The sequence below is a fragment of the Gobio gobio genome (assembly GCF_949357685.1).
Source record: "Gobio gobio genome assembly, chromosome: 21".
In the NCBI taxonomy this organism is placed as follows: domain Eukaryota; kingdom Metazoa; phylum Chordata; class Actinopteri; order Cypriniformes; family Gobionidae; genus Gobio; species Gobio gobio.
This window is the reverse complement of record NC_137117.1, coordinates 28084242-28110688: the sequence shown is the minus strand read 5'-3', so window position 1 is coordinate 28110688 and position 26447 is coordinate 28084242. Positions and strand designations below refer to the sequence as shown.

Here is a 26447-nt window from a genome sequence, read left to right as displayed (position 1 = left end):
GACCTAAACCCTCATGCGGTACCTGCCACTAAGTTTCCATGGTTACTCAAATTGAAGTGCAGATGATATGGACGGACTGGTGCGGTGACTATTGTTATCATAATTTCCTGGTAGAACAAACACTTGGGCGAATCTTCTTGCGGTTATCAAAAGTGTCACGTCGAGCTGTGCTCCGGCACTCGCGTCAGGAGCTCCTGCATGTTGCTATGCATCCTCAGGTGCTCATGTTCAGACAAACACACATTTGAAAAGGCAGATTTGCAGAAGATGTTTTTGCAAAGGCTGGTTCCCAAACTGGAGTACGTGAGGTGACAGGGAGTACGCGAACAAAATGCCGTTCATTTAATTCTACCCCACATTAAAATAACATTAAAACCGAGCATGTATTTCTAACAGGCAAAATGCTATAAAAGGTCAAATACATAATATAATAGTTCCAACAAAGGCCAGAGCAGAACTGCAACACAGCAGTGTTTCGTGAAAGAATCAGGAGTCAGTGGGCCCTTTCATACACCCGGCGCAATGCAACGCCAGGTGCGAGGCAAGTGTTTTTTGCTCGTTTCAGCCCGACGCATTTATCATGTTCACGTCCAGCGCCATGTTGTGTAAATAGGAAATGCACACACGCCCATCTGTATGCCCATCTGTTCGCCCACGGGTGCGCTGGTCTGAAAACAAGGTGTGTTCAGGCACATTTGTTGGCGCGTTGCTATTTTGAGGCAAATGAAAACACAGTATTTTTTGTGTTATTTAAAGGCCGCATTAGTATTATGCACCTATAAGGCAGCGTAAGCGCACGAAGGTACCTTCTGAGGCAGCATAACTGTTTAATGATCTACAGCAAAATAAAGCGAGCTTTGGTGAGTACTAAACAAATATTTAATTACTACAGTAGTTATTTCTCGCTAGATATGACCTCAGAAGTGGAAAACGTTGGTCAAAAATGTACATTTACACACAAACTGACCAGCAACTGTAACTTTCAGATTCAGATCTTACTTTTGCTAGCTCAACTGTCACGGAATGGAACGCATAGGATTGTGGGATATCAAAGGCAACAAAGCATACATCTATGCTATATATGTATAAGTATCTATATTATTTCTACTATATTATGTTATTGTTACTTTCTGTCAGACCTAAGATGAACCAAAAAAAATAAATCCATTAGATGAAGGTATCTCAGGAGGCAGGAAGTGAAGCTAACATTGGAATCGGATGTGCCTTGATGCACTTCCTACCTTGAAATGTCCTCCGAAGGCAGCATTTTCCAGATTTCGGATGCATAAATAATCACTTGCTTCCTTACTGAACGAACGAATGGCTCTATGGGCCCTATTTTAACGATCTGAGCGCATGGTCTGAAGCACGGCGGAGGTGCACTTAGGGCGTGTCCGAATCCACTTTTGCCAGTTTAGCGACGGGAAAAGGTCAGCGCACCAGTCGCATGGTCCAAAAGGGTTGTACCTAGTCTCCTAGTCCCCTAGAGTTAAATAGTTGAGTTTTACCGTTTTTGAATCCATTCAGCCGATCTTTGTATCTGGCGGTAGCACTTTTAGCATAGCTTAGCATACATCATTGATTCTAATCAGTCCATTAGCATCTCATTCAAAAAATGAACAAAGACACTTTCAATATTTTTCCTATTTAAAACTTGACTCTTCTACAGTTACATCGTGTGCTAAGACCAACTGAAAATGAAAAGTTGCGATTTTCTACACCTATATGGCTAGGAACTACTTTCTCATTCCTGCGTAATAGTCGCGGATCTTCGCGGCAGTACCATGACTGCAGCAGCACAATGATATTACAGCGCCTGAAAGTAGCCCCCAGCTAGGTAACTTTCAATGTGACCGGCACTAAGTTTGTGTAGTTGCAGAGAGAGTTTCAGGCTTGCAGCCGACAAATTGTGTTGTGGATTTACCTGTGTGATTAGCCATGGTTCTGTGTGTTGTAAAGGTCTGTGATAGTAAGTCGAAGGTGTAACTACCACCCTGTTTCACAGAATACCAATGAATCATTGCGCCGCTGCAGCCATAGTACGGCCGCGAAGATCCACGACTATTACACAGGAATGAGAACGTAGTTCCTAGCCATATAGGTGTAGAACATCGCAACTTTTCATTTTCAGTTGGTCTTAGCACACGATGTAACTGTAGAAGAGTCAAGTTTTAAATAGGAAAAATATTGAAAGTGTCTTTGATCATTTTTTGAATGAGATGCTAATGGACTGTTTAGAATCAATGATGTATGCTAAGCTATGCTAAAAGTGCTACCGCCAGATACAAAGATCGGCTGAATGGATTCAAAAACGGTAAAACTCAACTATTTAACTCTAGGGGACTTGTAAAATGAGCCTATTTTCAAAAAAAGTGGACTGTTCCTTTAATGAGTCATGGGTGTGTTTTGGGCATAACGTGCAATAAACCAATCAGAGCCTCATCTCCCATTCCATGTAAAAGCCAGTTGCGCTTGCAACGTGGCGGATTCGCTATTTACATGACGGAATTTAAGAGCGGACCGACTGAACACTTCTCCAGTGTTGTTGTTGTTGTTGTTGTTAAGTACAATGACCGTATAAAATACACCGATTTGTTTGTTCATAGAGTGTCGTAAATATCCAGTGTATCTACATCGGTTGTTATAGTAATGATGTAAACACAATGACAGGTTTTCTCACGCTACAACAGAGAGCAGACGTCAGAGTGGAAAGAGAGGATGGAAAACTTAAAATTATGTCTCTGCTCATGTCTACGGTGACATCTTGCTGAACTCACAAGACACATAAGCGACTGAGGCATTTTACGCAGTCATGCATGTAATGCACAGAAGTGTCATATCATTGACTATCGTGAATGGGACTAGAAGGAAGAGTGTGAAAAATGAGTCACCCTGAATGACAAAAAGGACAGAATTTGATTAATTCTGATTCTGATTTTGACAATCATTCAAATATGACAAACAAAGCAGCCTTTGAGTAAATCAATCCTAATTAAAGCTGCTAGCAGCGATGAAAGGGCCCTCGCACATGCACCGCCACCCGGTGGCCTCAGGAATACAGTGAATATTGGGCGACATGTATTTAAGCGGGTCAATATAGGAGAAATATGGCAAACTCACTTCAATGTGCCACACTTCCTTCTGCCTGCAGGTCGCGCTTCGACTATAACTGAATATTGCCATGTAGAGTCTTCAGGTCAGGACTATTATCAAACGTGAAGTTTGAGGCAGATCGGACATTGTATACCTGAGTTACAACAACTTCCTGTTTAATGGCGTAAATCACATACAGTAGCACGTATCCACGTGTTGCAAGATTTATTGTGTTTCTAGCATTTTTGGTATTTCATGGCATATTTAAAAGTGTTTCTGGGAGTGAATTATAGTATAAAGCATGCCATTTCCTGTTGCCAGCAGGAGGCGCTATAACTAACTGAATATTGGCATGTAGATGTGTTTAGGTCAGGACTCTTATCAAACATGTGAAGTTTGGGGCAGTTCGGACATTGTATGCCTGACTTACAACAGCTTCCTTTGTCATGGCGAAACATCAGACTTTGTCAGGCCACCACGGACACGCCCTTCAGGGAAAACTCAAGATCTTCACAATATAACATCACCAAGGCCTTTAGATAAGACTGACCACATATGATGTTGATCTCAATGAGGAGTTAATCACAGTGTTAAACATGCCATTTCCTGTTGCCCACAGGTGGCCCTATGACTGTCACTGAATATTGGCATGTTGATATCTTCAGGCAAGGACTCTAATAAAACATGTGAAGTTTGGGGCAGATCAGACATTGTATGTCCGAGTTACAACAACTTCCTGTTTCATGGCGAAACAACGAAATTTCTGAGGCCGCCACGGACACGCCCTTCAGTGAAAACTCAAGATCTTCGCAATTTAACGTTGCAAAGGGCTTTAGATTAGACTGACCAAATATGATGTTGATCTGATAAAATCTCTATGCGGAGTTGATTAAAGTACAACATCTGGAAATGGGAAAATTTGCAACAATTTAGTAAAGAAAAATCAAAATATCTCACTTCCTGTTGGTTTTCAGATTTCGTACCAGGGAACTTTTTTGTAGGTATTGGGCTGTTACATGTGTGTACCTAATTTCATACCTGTACGTGAAACGTAGCGGGAGGGGCACTTAGTTGAAATGTTGTAGGTGGCGCTATGGAGCCATTTTGCCACGCCTAATTCTGAAACTTATATGTAGATGTCTTCAGGCCAGGACTCTTATCAAACATGTGAAGTTTGTGGCAGGTTGGACATTGTATGCCTGACTTACAACAACTTCCTGTTTCATGGCAAAACATCAGATTTTGCGAGGCCGCCACGGACACGCCCTTCAGTGAAAACTCAAGAGCTTCGCAATTTAACGTTGCAAAGGCCTTTAAATTAGACTGACCAAATATGATGTTGATCTGATTAAATCTCTATGCAGAGTTGATTAAAGTACAACATCTGGAAATGGGAAAATTTGCAACAATTTAGTAAAGAAAAATCAAAATATCTCACTTCCTGTTGGTTTTCAGATTTCGTACCAAGAGACTTTCTTGTAGGTATTGGGCTGTTACATGTGTCTACCGAATGTCATACCTGTACGTGAAACGTAGCGGGAGGGGCACTTAGTTGAAATGTTGTAGGTGGCGCTATGGAGCCATTTTGCCACGCCTAATTCTGAAACTCATATGTAGATGTCTTCAGGCCAGGACTCTTATCAAACATGTGAAGTTTGGGGCAGATCGGACATTGTATGCCTGACTTACAACAGCTTCCTCTGTCATGGCGAAACATCAGACTTTGACAGGCCTCCACGGACACGCCCTTCAGGGAAAACTCAAGATCTTCACAATATAACATCACCAAGGCCTTTAGATTAGACTGACCAAATATGATGTTGATCTGATTAAATCTCTAGGAGGAGTTAATCACAGCGTAAAACATGCCATTTCCTGTTGCCCACAGGTGGCGCTATGACTGTCACTAAATATTGGCATGTTGGTGTCTTCAGGCAAAGACTCTAATAAAACATGTGAAGTTTGGGGCAGATCGGACATTGTATGTCCGAGTTACAACAACTTCCTTTTTCATGGCGAAACATCAGATTTTGCGAGGCCGCCACGGACACGCCCTTCAGGGAAAACTCAAGATCTTCGCAATTTAACGTCGCAAAGGCCTTTAGATTAGACTGACCAAATATGATGTTGATCTGATTAAATCTCTAGGAGGAGTTCGTTAAAGTACAACGTCTGGAAATGGCACATTTTGCAACAAAAAATTAAAAATATCTGACTTCCTGTTGGTTTTCAGATTTTGCTTGTCCTCACACCATCGATGTCCTCACACCATCGGTGCTCGGGCCCTAATTATCCTAATTACCTTGATAGATTCACCCTGGAAATACGTTCATTCAATCATTTCTTTACACTGACAATGCTATAATACATGAACTAATGAGCATATATGGGCATAACTGAGTACATTTGAATGAGGCCATAGATGATTGAGGGACAAATCATCTGAAGAGCAATTTCCTAAACATAATCTCCAATATGGACCTAATAGCAGCCATTCATTTTGGAAAGACATGAGGAGCTACAGGGAATGAAGCATCTCTTACAGTTATATCACTATATTTGTGTGTGTGTGTGCGTGCAAAAGTCTGTATAGCCTGAGTGTCCAACAACGGCTGTTAAAAGAAGAGCAGAAGAAAAAGACGATGAAAAGACAGAAAAACCGCCACGGAAAGGAGACACAAAAATTGCTCAGAAACAGCACCAGATAAAACAATAAACAGCAACAGCAGTGACACTAAAAACAAAGGGAGGAAAAGAGACACCTGCAACATGACATGATGACATGAAGGGGGGGACGGGGTAGAAAGAGGTAACAACAACTAAAAGTGGATAGATCGAGCAGGTGAATAAGGAAGTAGTGGGACGCTCAAATGTGGATGTTGTCACATTCTATGAATAATGAAAATACGCACGCAGACAATCCTCCATCAACTCCTATGATGCCTGACATTCTGTCTATTTCTAGACTTAGGAAAAGATGAAATAAAAATGTGCCATGTATAATCTGCAACGCTCTGCCCTAAATATCAGTTTTTGGGAAGATGCAGAAATTTCTCGCCCACTCTTTGAGCTGACATTTATTGAATAAATCTCTCTTTCTCCCTCTAGTAATGTAGCCACAGACAAACAGACTGGAAAGAAATAAGGCAGTATTTGAGACTGATCAAATACTTTCAGAGCTTCTTCAATGGAGCGTAAAGAGCCAAATGAACAAATCATTTAGTTTAAAGACAAGCCAGTCTAGGGAACAAGCTGTCGCAGAGCCATTTCACATGTTCATTGATTCATAATGAAGCTAAGTGTGATTCTTTGACTTTCCAATTAAAACTAAGTTCTGCTTATGAATAAAACAAATGGATAAGGGACTGTTGATCGAACTATCAATGCAAATTACGCAGACTGCTTCCTAAGAAAAGGTTGCAGAGTTCGTAAAGTCGTTTAGATGTGGCCTGAAATTGTTGTCGATGTACTGTGAGGTAGATTCTAGTTGCTAGGTGACATTAGTGCACAGTACTTACTCATGGCTGCACATAAAGACCTGACATAATGAATCCATTTGCTTGATATGGCATTTTATTAAGAGGCCGTTTCTGCCGCAGGTTGTTCTGAAAAATGACAGTCCCTGCGCTGCGCTTTGTAGATTTCTTTCCTAGTTTTCTAAGCTCAGTTGATCCTATTTACATAATCTATTCAACATCTGCAGTTACTTACCGAGTCCCCCCGCAGCGATGACCCGTCCACCGAGACAGCCGACTACGAAGTCCGCCCGCTTCTCTCTCATGCGGCAGCTCCGCGTGGCCTTCAACCACACACCTGCCCACAGGTGAAAACAACCACCAGAGGTTAAAGGTCAGAGAGGAGGTCAAGATCACACCAGGGTTATTATTGTTCACTAAAACGAAAATCAGTTTTAAAGGGGTCATATGATGCGATTTCTTGTTTTCCTTTTTCTTTAGTGTGTTTCTTTAGCTTCTGACTCCCTTTATGACCTGTGACAACCTTGTCGTTTCTACGATCACAAATGCAGACATGGTTTTATGTTTACATAGTGTTCTCCCCCCGTAGCATTGATCGATCAGCTTGGTCATCTGCATTTTTCCGGATCAGATTCGGGCTTGAATTGATAAGGTAGTACCAACATTATCACCTGTCAATATTGCTTTGGGAGCTGATGTTCCAAATATGATAAGGGGCGTGACATTTCCATCACACGCTTAAGGTATTCGGGTCAATCACGATGCACTGGATCGCTGGCCAATCAGAGCACACCGTGCTTTTCAGAACGATGAGCTTTGTAAAAAGTTTCAGAAAGCTGGGCCATAGTGGAGCAACAATAACGTACGGTATGTATAAATCAATGACTTTTTTTTAACCTAAAACCATGTAAACAGATTGCATTAAACCAAATATGTTCTTTTTAGAACCTTCATATGACCCCTTTAAAAAATTATACACTGAAATAATACATAAACAATGTTTTACTCCAATTTTATTCCAGCTAGTTTCCCAAGGCAACATTTCTCATTATACTTTAGGTTTAAGTACTAATGAAACTAAAATGTAATATAAACTATATAGACTTTTTTTTGTGGTTTAAAAAAAAAGAGAGAAAAAAACACAAAATTACTAAAACTATAATAGTATATCAATGATACTAAAATAACACTGGATTACTGCTGCTGCTACCACACCATGGGGCTCTAAAAAGCAACTTTCTCCATTAACAACCATCCAAAATTAGTTATATATATTTAATTTGTCAGGTATTTTAGATTTTACTGAATTATTTAAAAATTATTACAATTATATTATATATATTATATTATATTTATTTATTTCATTTATTATATTATATTACATTTAATGGTTATAATAATCAAGTATGTAATAGGTTCCATTATTGAAACAAATATTTCATTTAATTAGCATTGTCATGACATCATCATTCCTGTGGCTCCAGTCACATGGCCTTCTTGGCTCGGGTGATTGGCTCAAAAACTTCCATGATTTCCATGCACACTGATGGCAGATTGTGAACTTTCGGGGGGTCCTTTGCTAGTTGAACAGCAGTTGTTGAGATCTCTCCAGCTATTATACCCTCCTTGGGGTCTTCACAAATCAGTATAAAGCTCCAGCATATGTCCCTGATTCGCTCAAATTTAGCCAAATGGGGCATGTTGCTCGTGGTCATTTGTTAGCATGTGGGGACCGGCCATAGTTGACATGGAAACCATAATGTACCATAATGGCTGCAATAAAATAAAACAAGCGGGCACTGAAAGTCAGAGTCAGAAAGAGTTCAGACTCACACACAGTTGATCTGCCCTGAAAATACAGATGGCTTGAGGCACTTTAGTGATGAACAAACAGCTGAAAAGTCGTATCGCTCTCTATTTTTAATGCCCTAACATTGCATGAACATGCAATCTCCAGAAAGTCTCCCTGCATGACATCTGCCTAGGAGAAAATGTATGCCCTCTCTTATCTCTTACCTCTCTTATATCACTCTTTTTGAGGGAACTTTAAAATCTATTCGCTCCATTTCCTTTCTTTGTTGTAACCTTCAGCCATCTGCAATCTCTTTAAACTATTGTGATCTCTAAGCTCTTCAGCATCTTTCAATTCATCCCAAATATTCTCCCTTCTGTCTGAAAAATACTCTATAGGCCACTGTTCCTCACCTGCACTCTCTTACCTATCCTCATTGGACTAAGTAGCCCTCTTGCTCAAGGTATCAGGATGATGTGCTGAGGATGAGAAATACTCAACTGTAACCCAACCTTGTCCTGACTGATGGCACAATCTGCAGAGCTACTCTGAAATCTGTCTAGGAATGAATCTCTTCCAGAATCGTTTGACTGAGGATTTTACCACTTTAATGGGTTCATAAGAAAAAATAATTTTCCTTGATATTCTGAGGCCAACAGAGTTGTACTTTAAAGGTCCCATGGCATGAAATTTTCATTTTATGAGGTTTTTCAACATTAATATGAGTTCCCCTAGCCTGAATATTGTCCCCAAGTGGCTAGAAATTTTGATGGGTGTAAACCGAGTTCTGGCTGTCTTTCTCTGCCTTTGAGAAAATGACAGCTCAGACGAGCTGATCTGAATTCTGATCTTGAATTCTCCTGTTATGACGTTATAACAGGAACGGTTACCTCCCTTTCCTCCACCCAGAGAATTTGGCACGCCCATGTGAGCGCCATATTTGTTTGTCCTCGAGAGATCATGGCTTGTGAACGAGTGAATGCTGCCAGTTTCTCAGTGTTTGGATATACAAATGAAAACAGAAGTCTTTTTTCAGTTCCTTCTGATCTGTGATCAGTGATTTCTGATGTGTAGCTAATTATTCAAGTTCACACAGAATTTTATTATTTGTGCACACGCTGCGGCTTCTCTCTCTCCCGACAGAACAGTGTTTTCTGTCTTGTGAGTCAGTGTTTTTGTACGTCCTCGTCGCGTCTATCTGTTCTAAAATGTGCATACAGTCGTGAATTTCTGCTCAACATCGGCAGAGCCACATCTTTAGAGATAAACCTCACGCACGCCGAGGCTCGGGCTGCACTGGCCGGTCGGCCTTCAACATCACCGACCCCCAGTACTGCATCTAGCCCACAGCGGAGGCACCAAAGCGGCGCGAGATTAAGCAGAAGGGGGGTAAGCGTGAGCGTGTATTTTTATATTAAAAATAGGCTAACGATTGCGTCACAACCACGCAACTCTGTCGCATAGTAGAGAAATTACCGTATAGACAGGAGGAGAAGCTCGCAGGCAATCTTTTGCGGTCTATGAGGCAATCGGGGGGACGTGGAGGCATAAAGTCCGATAAAGTCAAGGGAGAGGCATGGGGAGAAGCCCATAGAGAGCCAAAAGCAACGGGACAAAATATTTCAACAATGTGATTCAGATTTCACTTTGCACAACTACTAGAAGACTTGCTACTGTCAGACAGGTTGCTCACGTCACATCTACGTCGTCAAGCTCAGTCTGAGGCTGCACAGTACACTCAGCCATCAGGAAGTGAGTGCTTCTACGTGACTTAATTTTTTCTCTGTGAAGTCTATGGGGTCGCTGTGTCCATTTCTTTTACTGTCAATGCGTAGACCTCGTTAAACCACGCCCCCTCTGCTCATTTGAAATGCAAAGATGTCAGCCAATCACAAAAGTGGGCGTTTTTACTGAAGTCTCACAGCAGACACGCCCCTTGAAACAGGGCATTCAGCCACAGGGCAAACATCAGTATAGAAAAAATGCCTTTTATTTCTAAATTATTACATTTTATGATGTAAAAATCATACTAACAATATAAGTACACCTCAGAATACATTAAAAATAAAATTCCATGCCATGGGACCTTTAAGAACATACTGTAAATTCAAAACAAAACCAGTTTCTTTTGGTCTTCAGATTTGATTGGCAAATATGAGTGAATTGTAATGCTAATACACAGCACCAGCACTGGGACTTTACACTGTTTTTATCACACTGTGAATGTTTGAGCATGTGAGCGAAACTTTGATGTTTAAGTAAGGAATAATTGTCGACGGGCCATTGAATTATTAGAAAAATAATGCACACCCGAAGTTGTAATGCGGTCACAACCCAAAGCGGATGTGCATTATTTTTCTAATGATTCTGCTTATACTACGGTTACCAAACCTCAAGACATTGTTCAGAGCTGCATTTCCTGACAATGTTGTATCTTAGCGCGCTACGAAGACTCTAAAGGTATAACCATTTCTAGTTGTGTTCCCCGAACTATACCTTAAGAGGTTGCTTTAAGTATACCTTCTTAAGTGTGGCGTTACCAGGTGCTGTCCGTGGCGGCGGTGCTGACTTGGTTTATCAATGGCTCAAAAATCGATTATTCACTCTATGCAGTGGCTGTTTAACTGCGTTATTTGTTCTTTATAAAAGAAGCACTTGAGAAATAGTTGAAATGGCATTTATCAGGACTCCTGCGATCTTATAAATATAATCCAAATCGCAAACTAAATCCAACTGTGGATATTTTATATAATTTTGAAATGATTGTGCGACCCGCAACCTCTCATGCCCAAACATTTTATGAATCAACCCACTACACTAACTGGCAGTATGACATTTGCATTATCATAATATATTTGTCTTCATTTAGCCTACTCCACAATCAGGTTAATTACCTGCATCACATTATTGGTGTAAATCACACATTTCTGTTATTGGATGACCTACTCACAACACGCAAAACATAATCAACAGCTAGGTCTACTATAGCGGAGAAAAAAAAGACAGAAAGAGAAGAGCTGCCAGCTGCTATTAACGTTAAGATACACCTTAAGGTATAACTTAAGAAGGACGTAGTGTTAAGAAGGTTTCGGGACATCTAGTCCAGATTATTTAGTCCAGATTATTTATTCCAAGACATTTATCAGGTTATTGGGCCTCATTCATGAAAAAGTCATAAATATACAAGCAAATTCTGTGTAAACTAAGTACCTTTACAAGAACTCTCCTCCGGATTCACAAACGCTTCGTAAACATCAGATTTGGTAGTTAAACGTGTGTATGTTAATGAATTCCAATCATTCGTAAATAGGGCACGCGTGCACGCTAATTCACAATTACCATAATCCCCGCCCATAAATTACAACTGACAACCATATAAGGATGTCATAATATGAAGTGAAAATTTGGTTTTCAACATGTCTTCAAAAATAAATTCTGACGCGGAAATAGAAGCTTTATTGGTTGAAGTACATTCAAAACGCAACATTTTATTTACAAGTGTACACAGGGGCATATCAGGACCTAGAAAAAAGGAGGCTTGGCAGCAAACTACAGATGCTGTTAATGCAGTTTCATCTCTTAATCGAATGGTTCAAGAAGTGAAAAGGAAATGGTTCGACATGAAATTTGAGAGTAAACAACGCATGGGTAATTATCTAAAAAATCTTGCACAAACTGGAGGGGGACCACCATCATCGGGCGTATCCATCTGTGATGAATGCATCATCAGCATAATTGGTGAAACGTCTCTGTCAGGTGTAATTTCCGATGGTGACAGTGATAAACACCCCTTGCAGGAAAACACTTCTGCACAATCGGACGGTAAGGCTACATAGTTTTTATTGTCATCAAGGTATATTTGGAAAAGCAAAACGATATTATACAATTTTTGAGGAGAAACCCACAAAGTAATGTATGTTGAGTTTAAATTTTAAGAAATGCTAACTGTGTCCAGTGTGACCACTGAAGCAGCAAACAGCCCCGTTCATCCAGCGGCACCAGGACCTGTTTATCTTTCTTTTGCCGAAGGTGCCCAGTAGCATGATCTGCCTGCTCTCCAGCCCTAACCCGACTGCCTCGCTGATGTGCTGTCAAGGGTCAAGCCAAACATCACTTGTCTCTTCATCAGACACATATCCTTCAAGAATGATATTAAATATTAAATATTTAATCAATATTAAAATAAGAATGAATGATAATCAAGTTATAACCATTTCCTACATTTGATAAATCAGTTCTCTATATTCAAGGAGTGATTTTGGATATTGTAGTGTTTTAGTTGCTCTGTGCTTTTGAATCCAGATTATTCAGGAGCTGCTCTGATGTCTGTGTCAAGACGTGCTGACAGGCAACTGTCCTTGGTGTTGTAATACACTCCAGGGAGTAAAACGAGATCAGCATGTGTTAACTATATGTCTTACTGAGGTGACCCCTGGGGTCATCCATGTAACAGCTATGTGACTCTTTTGGGGAGAAATGTACCTCTCTGATACTTTTCTTTCTTCATAGAATAAAGTCACTTCTGTACTAAATGTAGTATCAGCATGTTTTGGAGAAGTGCTTTGTTAATAGTTAGTTAAGATGTCCCGACCTTGATGAAAACTGGTATTCTCTGGAGTATTGTGTGTGTGCGTTGTATGATTTGTGCAGATTCAGTATTGGATATGGGCCTTCCTGCAGGCGATGCCAGACCTTTAGACGCTTTTCTGTGACCTCCGAGGTCACTGGGGACTAATCTGGGCCTGGGCCACATCAATTCTACGCATTTTTAGAGATATATGCTCCTATCTGTCTACGTGTGGAAAGTTGCTTACGTTGCATGTTGTTAGAACCAATCAGAATCATTCCACATGGCAGTAATGACGTGTCTAGACCTTGAAAACAGTATAACTGTTCAGAAAATTGTATGTACGTTAGACGGAGGCGGGGAGACTGTTAGAGGGAGTGCGGCCTACGAACTCCTCTTGAGCTGGCTTCTGCTGATGAAACTGCAAACTATTCTTCAGTAAAATTTTCTTTAATTAATCTGACTCCTGACTCCTGGTCTTCATTTTTCACTACTGGTCCTGGGTCCTAAGCTGTTACCCCAACAGCATGTTTCCGAGATAGTTCACACCAATCGGTTTGTGGGAATACAAGCATCTCTCCTGTCAAGCTCCTCCTGTGGGGCCTGGATGAAGATAGAAGGATGTGGCATCAGGTGGGCATTTGGTGATGTACTCTGTGGATCTTTTCACCTGGATTGGCAAACATGAATCCTCTGTAACAGTCTTGGTATAAGACAAGCAAATATATTCATCACCATTTTCATCTTTTTTAATGACAAATTAATGCTTTCTTAAAGGTCCTGTTCTTCGTGATCCCATTTTTCAAACTTTAGTTAGTGTGTAATGTTGCTGTAAAAGCATAAATAATACCTGTAAAATTATAAAGCTCAAAGTTCAATGCCAAGCGAGATATTTTATTTAACAGAAGTTCCCTTTCAAAGCCTACAGCGAACGGCCGGTTTGGACTACATCGCTGTACATCCTGCTTTAATGACGACAGTAGAACAGTTTGTTGACTAACCTCCGCCCACAAGAATACGCAAAAAAGGGGGCGTGGTCTTGTTGCTCTCCCACGTGGAGAAGAGGAAGTGTTGCGTTTGTAGTCTGTTTGTCGCCATGTCGTCGAGACGCTGTTATTTTTATCCCGGAGTCAAATCACCTTTGTTTGGCCTTCAGGGACGCTGTACTTTGAGCACATGCATCTCCCTGTTATGGTAAGAGGCGTGACCTTTCCGGGCAACGTGCGCTAAGCTGCTGTCGAATCACAACACGGGAATCGCTGGCACAATCAGAACTCGTTACGTATTTCTGAAGGAGGGACTTCATATAATAAGGAAATCCTCAAGCCGTTTTTAGGACAGTGAAAACAGCGATATACAGATAAGTAAATTGTGTGAAAAATACTGTTTTTTTTTTACACGCGAAACATGAACACATGTTATATTGCACACTGTAAACACAATCAAAGCTTCAAAAAAACAGGAAAAACGGGACCTTTAACTCTCGATTTCCTTCACGCCAGGTTCAGCTGAATATCAAACCAGACCTTGCGAACCAGCCCGGCTGCTGTATCTGGTGACGGATACGGAGAGTTGCGAATGCGCTCTATTTCAGCGGTCGAAATGGGAGGATGATGAGAACTGGAGTCTTTCCCAGCCTTGCGAAACCTTTTGAGGACAGCCCTGAATACGTTGTTGGATGACTTGAATTCCGATTACCCAACGATGTTGTGTTTGGCTATATGGCGGTTCAGTCCAGCTCTAAGGGAGAGAAAACTTGAGACTGAATTTTCTGCGTTTCGGACATAGATGGCATAGAACGCCCGCAGCTGGGTATTTAAAGCATCTGCCCCCTCTCTCTCTACTTTGTCCACAGACGTCTTTTGGCCTTAAGCCAGTCGTTAAAAACATTGACAGCCCAAGCTGTTGTCTTTTGGTGTTTTCTTCATTTTTTTCGCCCTCGAGGCTGTCCAGCTGTTCTTCGCTGATTGTTTTATGCCTTTTGTTGTTGCCGGCTGCCTTTGATGTCCGCTTCCTTTTATTTATTTTTTCATCTGGACTATAATCCATGTTCACCATAAATATTAAAATTTACTTTCGGAAAATAGAAATTATCTGTCATTTTGTTCTTGTTGTCTGTATGCTATATTGGTATTGTATGATGTATCCTTATTTTACAGTTGACTACACAAAGTGATATCGAACTGTAATGCACTGCTCCAGAAAGTCAGTCTGAGCATTAGTGATGGGGATTTTTGAGACTTTTTTTCTAAGTATAGTTATGCTAGTAGGTGGCAATAAGGAAATGTCTTTATGAGTGTGTCAGTGAATCGTTTAATTAGGGATTCATTCAGACCATAGACAGTAAAAAAAATATGGACGACACGACCTCATTGGCTTCCGCTGAAGAAAAGTGAAGCTTCCGGAGGTCTGAATATGGCGCTGACATCTCTCGTCCCAAATCGGCGCAGTAGTGACCTCGGGACCGGAGTCTGCGCAGTAGAGAGTAGGAAGTAGAGCCACGATATCAAAAGCCCACCCACACTCTTGCAGATGCAGAACAATTCATTATGTCGGTATTATGAAATAAACAGCTATGGAAATGTAGACATTAAAGCAAAATCTCCTCACGAAAATCCTGAAAAAAATCCGTTGGTGCCTCAGTGATCAACAGCTAGGCCTACTATAGCGGAGAAAAAAGACGAAGAAGAGAAAGAGAGGAGCTGCCAGCAGCTATTAACGTTAAGATACACATTAAGGTATAACTTAAGAATGATGTAGTGTTAAGAAGGTTTCGGGACATCCAGTCCAGATGATTTATTTCAAGACATTTATCAGGTTATTGGGCCTCATTCATGAAACAGTCATAAATATACGAGCAAATTCTGAGTACCTTTACAAAAACTCTCCTCCGGATTCACAAACGCTTCGTAAATATCAGATTTGGTAGTTAACCGTATATATGTTAATGAATTCCAATCATCCGCATTCACAATTACCATAATCCCTGCCCATAAATTACAACTGACCACCATATAAGGATGTCATAATATGATGTAAAAATTTGGTTTTCAACATGTCTTCACAAAAGAGAAGTAAGAAGAAAAAAAATTCTGACGCGGAAATAGAAGCTTTATTGGTTGAAGTGCATTCAAAACGCAACATTTTATTTACACGTGTACACAGTGGCATATCAGGATCTAGAAAAAAGGAGGCTTGGCAGCAAACTACAGATGCTGTTAATGCAGTTAATCGAACGGTTCAAGAAGTGAAAAGAAGTGACACCTATCTCAGCTGTCAATCATAACGTCACACCACCCGTTTTTATAACATCAAATAACTCACTTAAACGAAACTTATTTAAAAAGCGAACACTTGAAAGGAAATCATCATGATAAAAACTGCCTAAAATGATAGCAAATGATACCAAATTTGGGGAAAAATTATATGAAGTGTAATTTGATTGTTTAGTTTGTCTCGCGTCCATTAGAATACAAGGGGGGGTCGGGGGTTATGACCTATACTGGGACCAACCACCTGGGGGCGATTGAGGCGCGTAGGCCTCAGTTTTTAACACGAGTGCTACCGACACACGGGCTGAATCCGAAATCGCCCCCTAAACCCTCATTAACTATTCCCTATGTTACTCCACTAATATAGTTCACTTGAAGAAGTGAATGAAAACAAGTGCGTGAAGTCGGAAAGCCGCTTTGTGTACATTGGCTGTACACTCGATTATTGCGGTGCAATGTGGGATTGAAGGAGTGCACTCAATAAAGTCCACTATGGTTTCGGACACCACTACAAATGGCTGTCCCCTCAAATAGTGCCCTATTTAAAGGTGTAGGAGGCGATTTCGGATTCAGCCCCGGATTAATTCACAACGACTCATTTAAACACACCAATTCATTCAGGAACAAAACGAGTGACTGTCTATGTGAGTCAGTCATTGAATCATTTAGTTAATTGTTTAGTTCAAACACACTAATTCATTCATGAAAAAAACTTCCAGTGCAACATTTTGATTTGTAGTACAGAAATCTTGACTAACATTATAAGTAGATCTCAGGGAAAATATGCTAAATTGATACTAATATTAACAGGCATCAGTGGTGGTTCCTCATTTCATGTGGTGGCTTATAATAACTATAATTATAATATAATATACAGGACACAGACACATGGTTGAAGACAACAATGATTCAAATACTAATAATACATTGCTTCCTGACAGCTGTCAAAAACAAATTCCAAGTCAGAGAGAGCCAGAAAGACATTTGTTGTCTTGCATCGTCTCCTCTGATAATGAATCTCTGCATTTAAGCACCTCCTTTCTAACAAAACAGATGTGTTGAGAAACACTGAGAAAGAAAGCAAAAGATCAAAGATATAGGAAAAAGCTTTCTCAACCTGTCTGTCTGTCTTAGCCTTCACACACACAGCAAGGCAAAGCATGGTAGTTAATGAAGTGTGGCGGCCCAGCGTGACCAGTAGTGTTGTAGTCAAGACCACCTAAACCGAGACCAAGACAAGACCAAGACTTTGAAGGGTCGAGACCAAGTCAAGACCAAGACCAAGACAGGCCGAGACCGAGTCAAGACCAAGACCAAGACAGGCCGAGACCGAGTCAAGACCAAGACCAGTGCAAATCCCCACATTGCATGACACACTTCTGATAAAATGTGGAATATGCATACGATTGGCACTTCTCTCGTGTGTGTGGGTGTGTAAGAGAGAAGTTTTGATAAAATAATCAACAGGCATTGCTGATATGTGGGAATTTATCTTTTTAGCAAATAAATGCGAATAAACACTTAAGAGCTGAAATGAACTTAACCATTTATTCAGAACTCCTTTTCAATGGTTTGCCATCCACCTAACACGATGCAGGCATTTTGGCCAAAAAAATTACAAAAATTGTAATTGGGAGAACCTCAAACATTGATGACATTATATGCCAGACCTGAATGAACTGCCGTGGCAAAACACTTCTAACAAGCTTGCCACCAAGGACAAAACATAAAGCTGTAGTTAATGAGAAAAATTAAATAAAATCTGATCAATGGGAAAAGTGGGTAAAACTTTACAATACAGGTGCACTAGTATGCATTAATTCATCCTTAATTAATGCACAGATAATCATGAGTTAATGTATTACTAATGGTGAACTAACCCATTTATTAATGATCACTGCATCAGCAACTAATGAAGATTCTACATGATTAATAGATTAAGTCATCATTAAATTGTTATCAGTTAAATATATCATAATGTATTAATTCCTTAATAACATATTATACTAACTAATCATTTAAATTAATTACCACAACGGGTCAAAGCCACGCATTTCAACTTCCAGTTGTCTGCTTTAATTAATCATTAGCTAATGATTTACAAATGTGTCATTATGTTATGACTTGTTGAGGCACATGACTATTAACTAATTGATTAAGTAATATTTACTTGTGGTTATGGGTTTTGAATTAATTTTGAATTAGTTAATAGTCATGTGCCCCAACAAGTAAAGTCATAACACAATGATACCTTTGTAAATCATTAGCTAATGATTCATTAAAGCAGACAACTGGAAGTTGAAATGCATGGCTTTGACCCATTGAGGTAATTAACACGTTGCTTTACATTATTAGTTCATATAATATGTTATTAAGGAATTAATACATTGACACATTTAACTAATAACAATTTAATGATTACTTAATATATTAATCATGCTGAATCTTCATTAGTTGCTGATGCAGTAATCATTAATAAATGGGTTAGTTCACCATTAGTAATACATTAACTCATGATTATCTGTGCATTAGTTAAGAGTGAATTAATGCATTTTAGTGCAAATGTCGATAGAAGTTTGACGTGGTCCCAGCCGTCTCAGTAAGCGTCGCGTTGCAGAACTTACACACTGCTGTATGTTTTCTTTTGGATGCATTTTTGCAGATGAACTCTTTGTGGTTTAGGTAGCCAAATTGTATAACAGAAGATTTGGCTGACATCTCTCCAACAGCCACGGTGACGGCACAGCTTGCTCTCCAAGCATTCACGTGTGGAGTGTGTGTGATGCGATGTGGGGGTTGGCGGCGCGGTGCGGCGCGGCGCAGCGCAGGGAGGAGAGGGGAGTAAAAACTAAAAGTATTTAAAATTAGACACGAGTCAAGCTTTTGGTCTGAAGTTTTTTGTCTAATCATCACAGTAATGATGTTAACAAATAATTTCGTGATATGCTCTCAGTTGTGGTCTTGACCGGTCTTGAAATTAAATCCCGAGTCCTCTGAGTCCGAGACCGAGACGAGACCGAGTAAAAATATGGTCGATTCCGAGACGAGACCAAGACCTTTAAAAAGTGGTCTCGAGACCGGTCTCGAGACCAAGACCGATCTCGAGTACTACAACACTAGTGACCAGTCAAACAGTTTTTTAAAAGAGAGAAAGCCATTCACCACCTCACTATAGGTACAGGTAAGCTCATTGTATAAGATTACAGCACATTGAACGGAGAAAGAGAGAACAGTACAGAGAAGAAAAGATTTGGATGGAGGGAAGAAAAGAGAAACAGTTAAGCAGGAACAATTTCCACCTCCCGCTGCTCCTTCTGAAACCGCAAGATAAATTGGTTGAAATTGCCAATGACTCCACACTGACAGGAGTCTGAGTGTTTGTCTCTTTCTCTCAATGTGCATGAGACGCTAATGGAGATGAATTAGGGTCAGAGGTCACAGATAACTCTCTGAAGCTTTACATCACACAGACATGCTCAAATCTGATAGTTTATGTAGCCATGTGTACAGCGATGATGGCTTCTCTCCATATAAGATCTCATCTGTAGACCACATTTCATTCTCAGATTCATCCGTATTCATCAATTAAACGACAGGTGAAGGGAAAATATTCCAGGTCATAGCTGTTCACGTACAAAAGGTCAAATTTATACTGTAAACTATTACAGGAGCCTACTCCTTTTTTAAGTATGCTTCCTTTTCACTGTCTACAGTTCGCTGGAGCCAAATCTGGTCTGCAGTCCACTAATTGGGGAGCACTTCCCTAGATAAACTTATGATGAAAATCTATTCTTATATGCCATCATGTTATCATTTCGAGAGCTGAGAAAAAGAAAGGAGGCGTCATACATCATAGCAAAGTCTACAAAGCACTGCACTTTCCCTTTGAACTGCTGCTTTAGATTACCTGTCTGCTTGCCTGCCTGTCTGTGTGTCTGTCTGTCTGTCGACCTGTCGCTTGCTATTGAACCAGACATGCACACAGCTGCGCTTCTCTCTGCAGCTAAAGAGCAGGAGGTGTTGCATGATTGACAGTTCTGCAGGCTCAGAACAACGACCCAGCTGGAGATGAGACCCCGTGTTTATTTAAAGCCCACAAATCAATCAACTCTCCTCTTTCTATTACACTCACACATGCGCACACAAGCCTCGTTCTGATCTAAAATAATTTTTGTGAGCGTTTTCAATCTACAGATCTCTATGTATGTCTGTCTACCTATTTTTTTCATGTATTTTAATCGTGACTCACCTTCAACCGAAGTCCCTTTCAAGTCAGTTCACTCGGCGGCCATATTTTAAACACCTCTGGGCAGATTTCTTTCGTGCATGCAAAAGCTTGGTAAAAAAACTTTTTACCAAAATCTTTGAACTCACATTTATAAAACATTTCAAGACATGAACCGAGCCAATCAGCTACGAGGTCAAATACAACTACAAACTTTGATTTGTAGCAAAAAAGTTTTGAAAATCTGGGAAAAAAAGACAAAGTTATTGAAGACTGTGTACTTAACGCTTTTGGTGAGGTAAAGAACTACAATCCTATGCATAATTTAATTAAAACGATGGAGAAATATACAACTTCTCATTTACATATAAAAAATATATATCTTAAATTTATTGCAAAATGTAAGTATTGTGAGAGCACAGCGAGATCGATTTGATTAGCCATTTTGGCGCGTATTGCTTTTTCCAACTTTTTTCAATATGTATACATGTATAAAAAATGGTCTTGATGGGGGAAGGAGTCAACTAGGCTATGCATAGGTACGGCGCACATTAGCGACTAGCGATAATATTAAGCTCCATATCAAGAGTGATCATAATGGAGGGATATTAAATATGAAGCAAAAGTCTGCAGACTTCTAGCACATCTCTGAATAGCTCAACATATAAAAACAGACTTTTTGTCCTCTTGTAATCTGCTATTGGTGAGTAGCTACTTTGGTGGCTTAAGGTTTCAATAAACCGTTATTTATTCAAAGAGTATGACAAAACACATGATAAAGATCAGATAAATGTATTACATTTGTTTAATAACTGTGCGAACTTTACAACGTGACCTTTAAAATGTATAGTTTTAAGATTTAGATAAAAAAACTGAAAATGAAATAAAATGCAATAAATGCATAATATTTAATTTATTGATTTAATTTATTGATGCAGAATGCAAAAATTCTCAGACCCAGCCCCCCCTCCTCCTTGAACTGTTAAGCCCTCTCTTAGCACCCCCAAGATAACTGCGGAAAGGTTCTGCTTGAAACAGAACTCATAATTTTAAGATACACTATATTGCCAAAAGTATTGGGACAACCCCCCAAATCATTGAATTGAGGTGTTCCAATCACTTCCATGGCCAAAGGTGTATAGAATCAAGCACCTAGGCATGCAGACGCTTTTACAAACATTTGTGAAAGAATGGGTTGCTCTCTAGAGCTCAGTGAATTCAAGCGTGGAACCGTGATTCGTGAAATTTCCTCACTACTAAATATTATATGGTAAACTGTTAGTGGCATTATAACAAAGTGGAAGCAGTTGGGAACAACAGCAATTCAGCCACAAAATGGTAGGCAATGTGAAATCACAGAGCAGGGTCAGCACATGCTGAGGCGCACAGTGCGCAGAAGTTGCCAACTTTCTGCAGTCAATTGCTAGCGACCTCCAAATTTTGTGTGGCCTTCGGATTAGCTCCAGAACAGTGTGTAGAGAGCTTCATGGAATGGGTTTCCATGGCCGAGCAGCTGCATCCAAGCCTTACATCACCAAGTGCAATGCATTATAGCGTTGGATGCAGTAGAGTAAAGCACGCCACCACTGGACTCTAGAGCAGTGGAGATGTGTTCTCTGGAGTGACCAATCACGCTTCTCTGTCTGGCAATCCGATGGATGAGTCTGGGTTTGGCGGTTGCCAGGAGAACGGTACTTGCCTGACTTCATTGTGCCAAGTGTAAAGTTTGGTGGAGGGGGATTATGGTGTTGGGTTGTTTTTCAGGGGTTGGGCTTGGACCCTTAGTTCCAGTGAAAGGAACTCTTAATGCTTCAGCATACCAAGACATTTTGAACAATTTCATGCTCCCAACTTTGTGAGAAAAGTTTGGGGATGGCCCCTTCCTGTTCCAACATGACTAAGCACCAGTGCACAAAGCAAGGTCCATAATGACATGGAGGAGCGAGTTTGGTGTGGAGGAACTTGACTGGCCTGCACAGAGTCCTGACCTCAACCCGATAGAACACCTTTGGGTTGAATTAGAGCGGAGACTGAGAGCCAGGCCCTCACGTCCAATATCAGTGCCTCACCTCACAAATGCGCTTCTAGAAGAATGGTCAAAAATGACCATAAACACACTCCTACACCTTGTGGAAAGCCTTCCCAGAAGAATTGAAGCTGTTATAGCTGCAAAGGGTGGACCAACTCCATATTAAACCCTACAGATTAAGAATGGGATTAAAGTCCATGTGCATGTAAAGGCAGGCATCCCAAAACTTTTGGCAGTGTATTGCTGCGTCCCAATTCGCATACTATCCGTACTAAATAGTATTCGAAAAAATAATTAGTATGTCCCAAATCTTAGTATGTTGAAAAAAGTATTCCAAAGATTCCCGGATGGTTTACTATTTCCGGTCAGAATCCGAAGTGCAGATCGATGCGCACTCTAACGGCTGATATTGCCCACAACCCATTGCGAGATGGACGAGGATTCGATTAGAACTACAAACGCGGATAAAAAGTGTTTAAAAACTACAAACATGACGGTTACGCGAGTCTGACGGTTAAGTGGAGAGGATTAGATAAAGTGGTTTGAGTGAGCAATTATCAGTATTTAACCGGACGAAAATATATTTATTCAATATTATCCACATTATATTTCTCCTTCAGCAGCATTGAGAACTTTTGTAATGATGCGTTTGGCCATTAACTTTGCTAACACTTGAGAGGAGTCTCTGCATTAAAGACCCACGAAAGGCAGATCAACGAGCGACTACATTTCTCTCCGATACGGTAGGAAATTAAATTGAAAGTGGGGGATTTGAACTGTGATGATGATTGACAGGGCAGTTTAAACGGTGACGGGACGCACGTAACAGAGTCCGTTAAAGATGATGAAGTAGTATGTCCCAAAGCTTGCATACTCTTCTGCTACACACTCAAAAGTATGTACTTTTTCTTCACAAAAAGAGTACATACTTTTAGGACGTAGTATAAGTAGGCGAATTGGGACGCAGCCTATGTTTATTAAAAATGTCACTTTAACAATTAGTGTAAATTAAAAATATATATACAGTGAGGAAAATAAGTATTTGAACACCCTGCTCTTTTGCAAGTTCTCCCACTTAGAAATCATGGAAGGGTCTGAAATTGTCATCGTAGGTGCATGTCCACTGTGAGAGACAGAATCTAAAAAAAAAATCCAGAAATCACAATGTATTTTTTAACTATTTATTTGTATGATACAGCTGCAAATAAGTATTTGAACACCTGTCTATCAGCTAGAATTCTGACCCTCAAAGACCTGTTAGTCCGCCTTTAAAATGTCCACCTCCACTCCATTTATTATCCTAAATTAGATGCACCTGTTTGAGGTCGTTAGCTGCATAAAGACACCTGTACACCCCATACAATCAGTAAGAATCCAACTACTAAGCAGATACCAAAGAGCTTAGGTCTCTTGAACTCATTCAAGAGACCTAAGACACTAGAGACAAAATTGTACACCTCCACAAGGCTGGAAAGGGCTACGGGGAAATTGCCAAGCAGCTTGGTGAAAAAAGGTCCATTGTTGGAGCAATCATTAGAAAATGGAAGAAGCTAAACATGACTGTCAATCTCCCTCGGACTGGGGCTCCATGCAAGATCTCACCTCGTGGGGTCTCAATGATCCTGAGAAAGGTGAGAAATCAGCCCAGAACTACACGGGAGGAGCTGGTCAATGACCTGAAAAGAGCTGGGACAACCGTTTCCAAGGTTACTGTTGGTAATACACTAAGACGTCATGGTTTGAAATCATGCATGGCACGGAAGGTTCCCCTGCTTAAACCAGCACATGTCCAGGCCCGACTTAAGTTTGCCAATGACCATTTGGATGATCCAGAGGAGTCATGGGAGAAAGTCATGTGGTCAGATGAGACCAAAATAGAACTTTTTGGTCATAATTCCACTAAACGTGTTTGGAGGAAGAAGAATGATGAGTACCATCCCAAGAACACCATCACTACTGTGAAGCATGGGGGTGGTAGCATCATGCTTTGGGGGTGTTTTTCTGCACATGGGACAGGGCGACTGCACTGTATTAAGGAGAGGATGACCGGGGCCATGTATTGCAAGATTTTGGGGAACAACCTCCTTCCCTCAGTTAGAGCACTGAAGATGGGTCGAGGCTGGGTCTTCCAACATGACAATGATCCGAAGCACACAGCCAGGAGAACCAAGGAGTGGCTCTGTAAGAAGCATATCAAGGTTCTGGCGTGGCCTAGCCAGTCTCCAGACCTAAACCCAATAGAGAATCTTTGGAGGGAGCTCAAACTCTGTGTTTCTCAGCGACAGGCCAGAAACCTGACTGATCTAGAGAAGATCTGTGTGGAGGAGTGGGCCAAAATCTCTCCTGCAGTGTGTGCAAACCTGGTGAAAAACTACAGGAAACGTTTGACCTCTGTAATTGCAAACAAAGGCTACTGTACCAAATATTAACATTGATTTTCTCAGGTGTTCAAATACTTATTTGCACCAGTATCATACAAATAAAAATCATACATTGTGATTTCTGGATTTTTTTTTATAGATTATGTCTCTCACAGTGGACATGCACCTACGATGACAATTTCAGACCCCTCCATGATTTCTAAGTGGGAGAACTTGCAAAATAGCAGGGTGTTCAAATACTTATTTTCCTCACTGTATATATATATATATATATATATATATATATATATATATATATATATATATATATATATATATATATATATATATATATATATATATATATATATATATATATATATATATATATATATATATATATATATATATATATATATATATATATATATTTATTTATTTAAATTTGTAATAAATGTTTTAATTCATTTTGTAATTCATTGCAAGTTATTATGTGTGCCTTTCAAATAAGAATTAATCTTTGGAAACACCCCAGTGCCAAAATTGTGCTTTTTTACTTTTGTACAGTTTATCAAAATAGAGTAACATACAAATATACCAATACATGCACAATGGAATGAAAGTGGCATTTTGATCTCTACTGTGAATTGCACATCCACGACCCAGAAAAATCTCTGATAGTCTCCTGCACACTGTTGGACTGTGGAATTGATTAGAGCAGATCGATGAGCTAATCCACGAGAGCTGTGCATTTTATCAGTCAGTGTGATGCTGCAGAGGAGCGCATGTGGAGTTTGTGTTATCAGAGCCGCTGGTCCAGATGGCCCTTGTGAGGCAGGAGAGAAGAGTTGAAAATAAGGAGAAATGACAGGAGTGTATTAGGAGGGAATGTGTAAGGTCAGCCTGAGAACAAAAGATAAAGCAAGAGAGGAGGAGTAAAAGATGTGACAGCAGGACATCAGCGACAAGGACTCGCAAAGTGGATAAACTGTTTTTATCATACCTTAAAAACCTTTAGGCAGGAAGTTTGTATTAAATCCTGCGTTGGTGATGCACACAAGCCATTTCTGCATGATGTTACTGTGAATAAGGATGAGGGATCAAGCACTGTTGCTAACGCCACACTCATTCATGTACAAAAAGCCCCGAGAACACAAGCTGACAATAGCAGCCTTCACGTCTAATGAGTGAACACACTGCCTGTACGGCACAGCACATAGCGGCATAAAATCAATGGACACCAAAGCTGTTCTTTTAAAATCTTTTGTGTTCCCCAGAAAAAAGAAAAGCCTGGAACGACATGGGGACGATTAAATGATGACAGAATATACATTTTAGGGATAACTTCCTAAAGATTCAATAAAAGCCTCTTTGCAAAGCCTGTGTTATTCCATCAACTTATTTGTATGCACATTTTGGTATATCACAAAAAAAATTTCATTGAAATGCCAAGACGTGCATAAATTCAAAAAATGCGCAATTGCGCATAAAAAACCCTGCATGCGCTCAATTCATAATTTTTTATCTGATAAGAAGACGTGTATAAACTACGTTTGAAACACTTAAAGGGTTAGTTCACCCAAAAATGAAAATTCTGTCATTAATTACTCACCCTTATGTCGTTCGAGACCCG

General features: G+C 40.2%; 1 protein-coding gene across 1 annotated transcript in view; it reads right to left on the bottom strand.

Moving 5' to 3' along the window:
* Positions 1–26447, bottom strand: part of klhdc8b (kelch domain containing 8B) — a gene marked incomplete at its 3' end in the record, with an annotated part of 182772 nt that overhangs the window by 2225 nt on the left and 154100 nt on the right. Inside the window, exon 6 of the mRNA XM_079801795.1 lies at positions 6805–6906. Within this exon, the coding sequence (XP_079657921.1) occupies positions 6805–6906 (102 nt within the window). The remainder of the gene's footprint in view (positions 1–6804; positions 6907–26447) is intronic.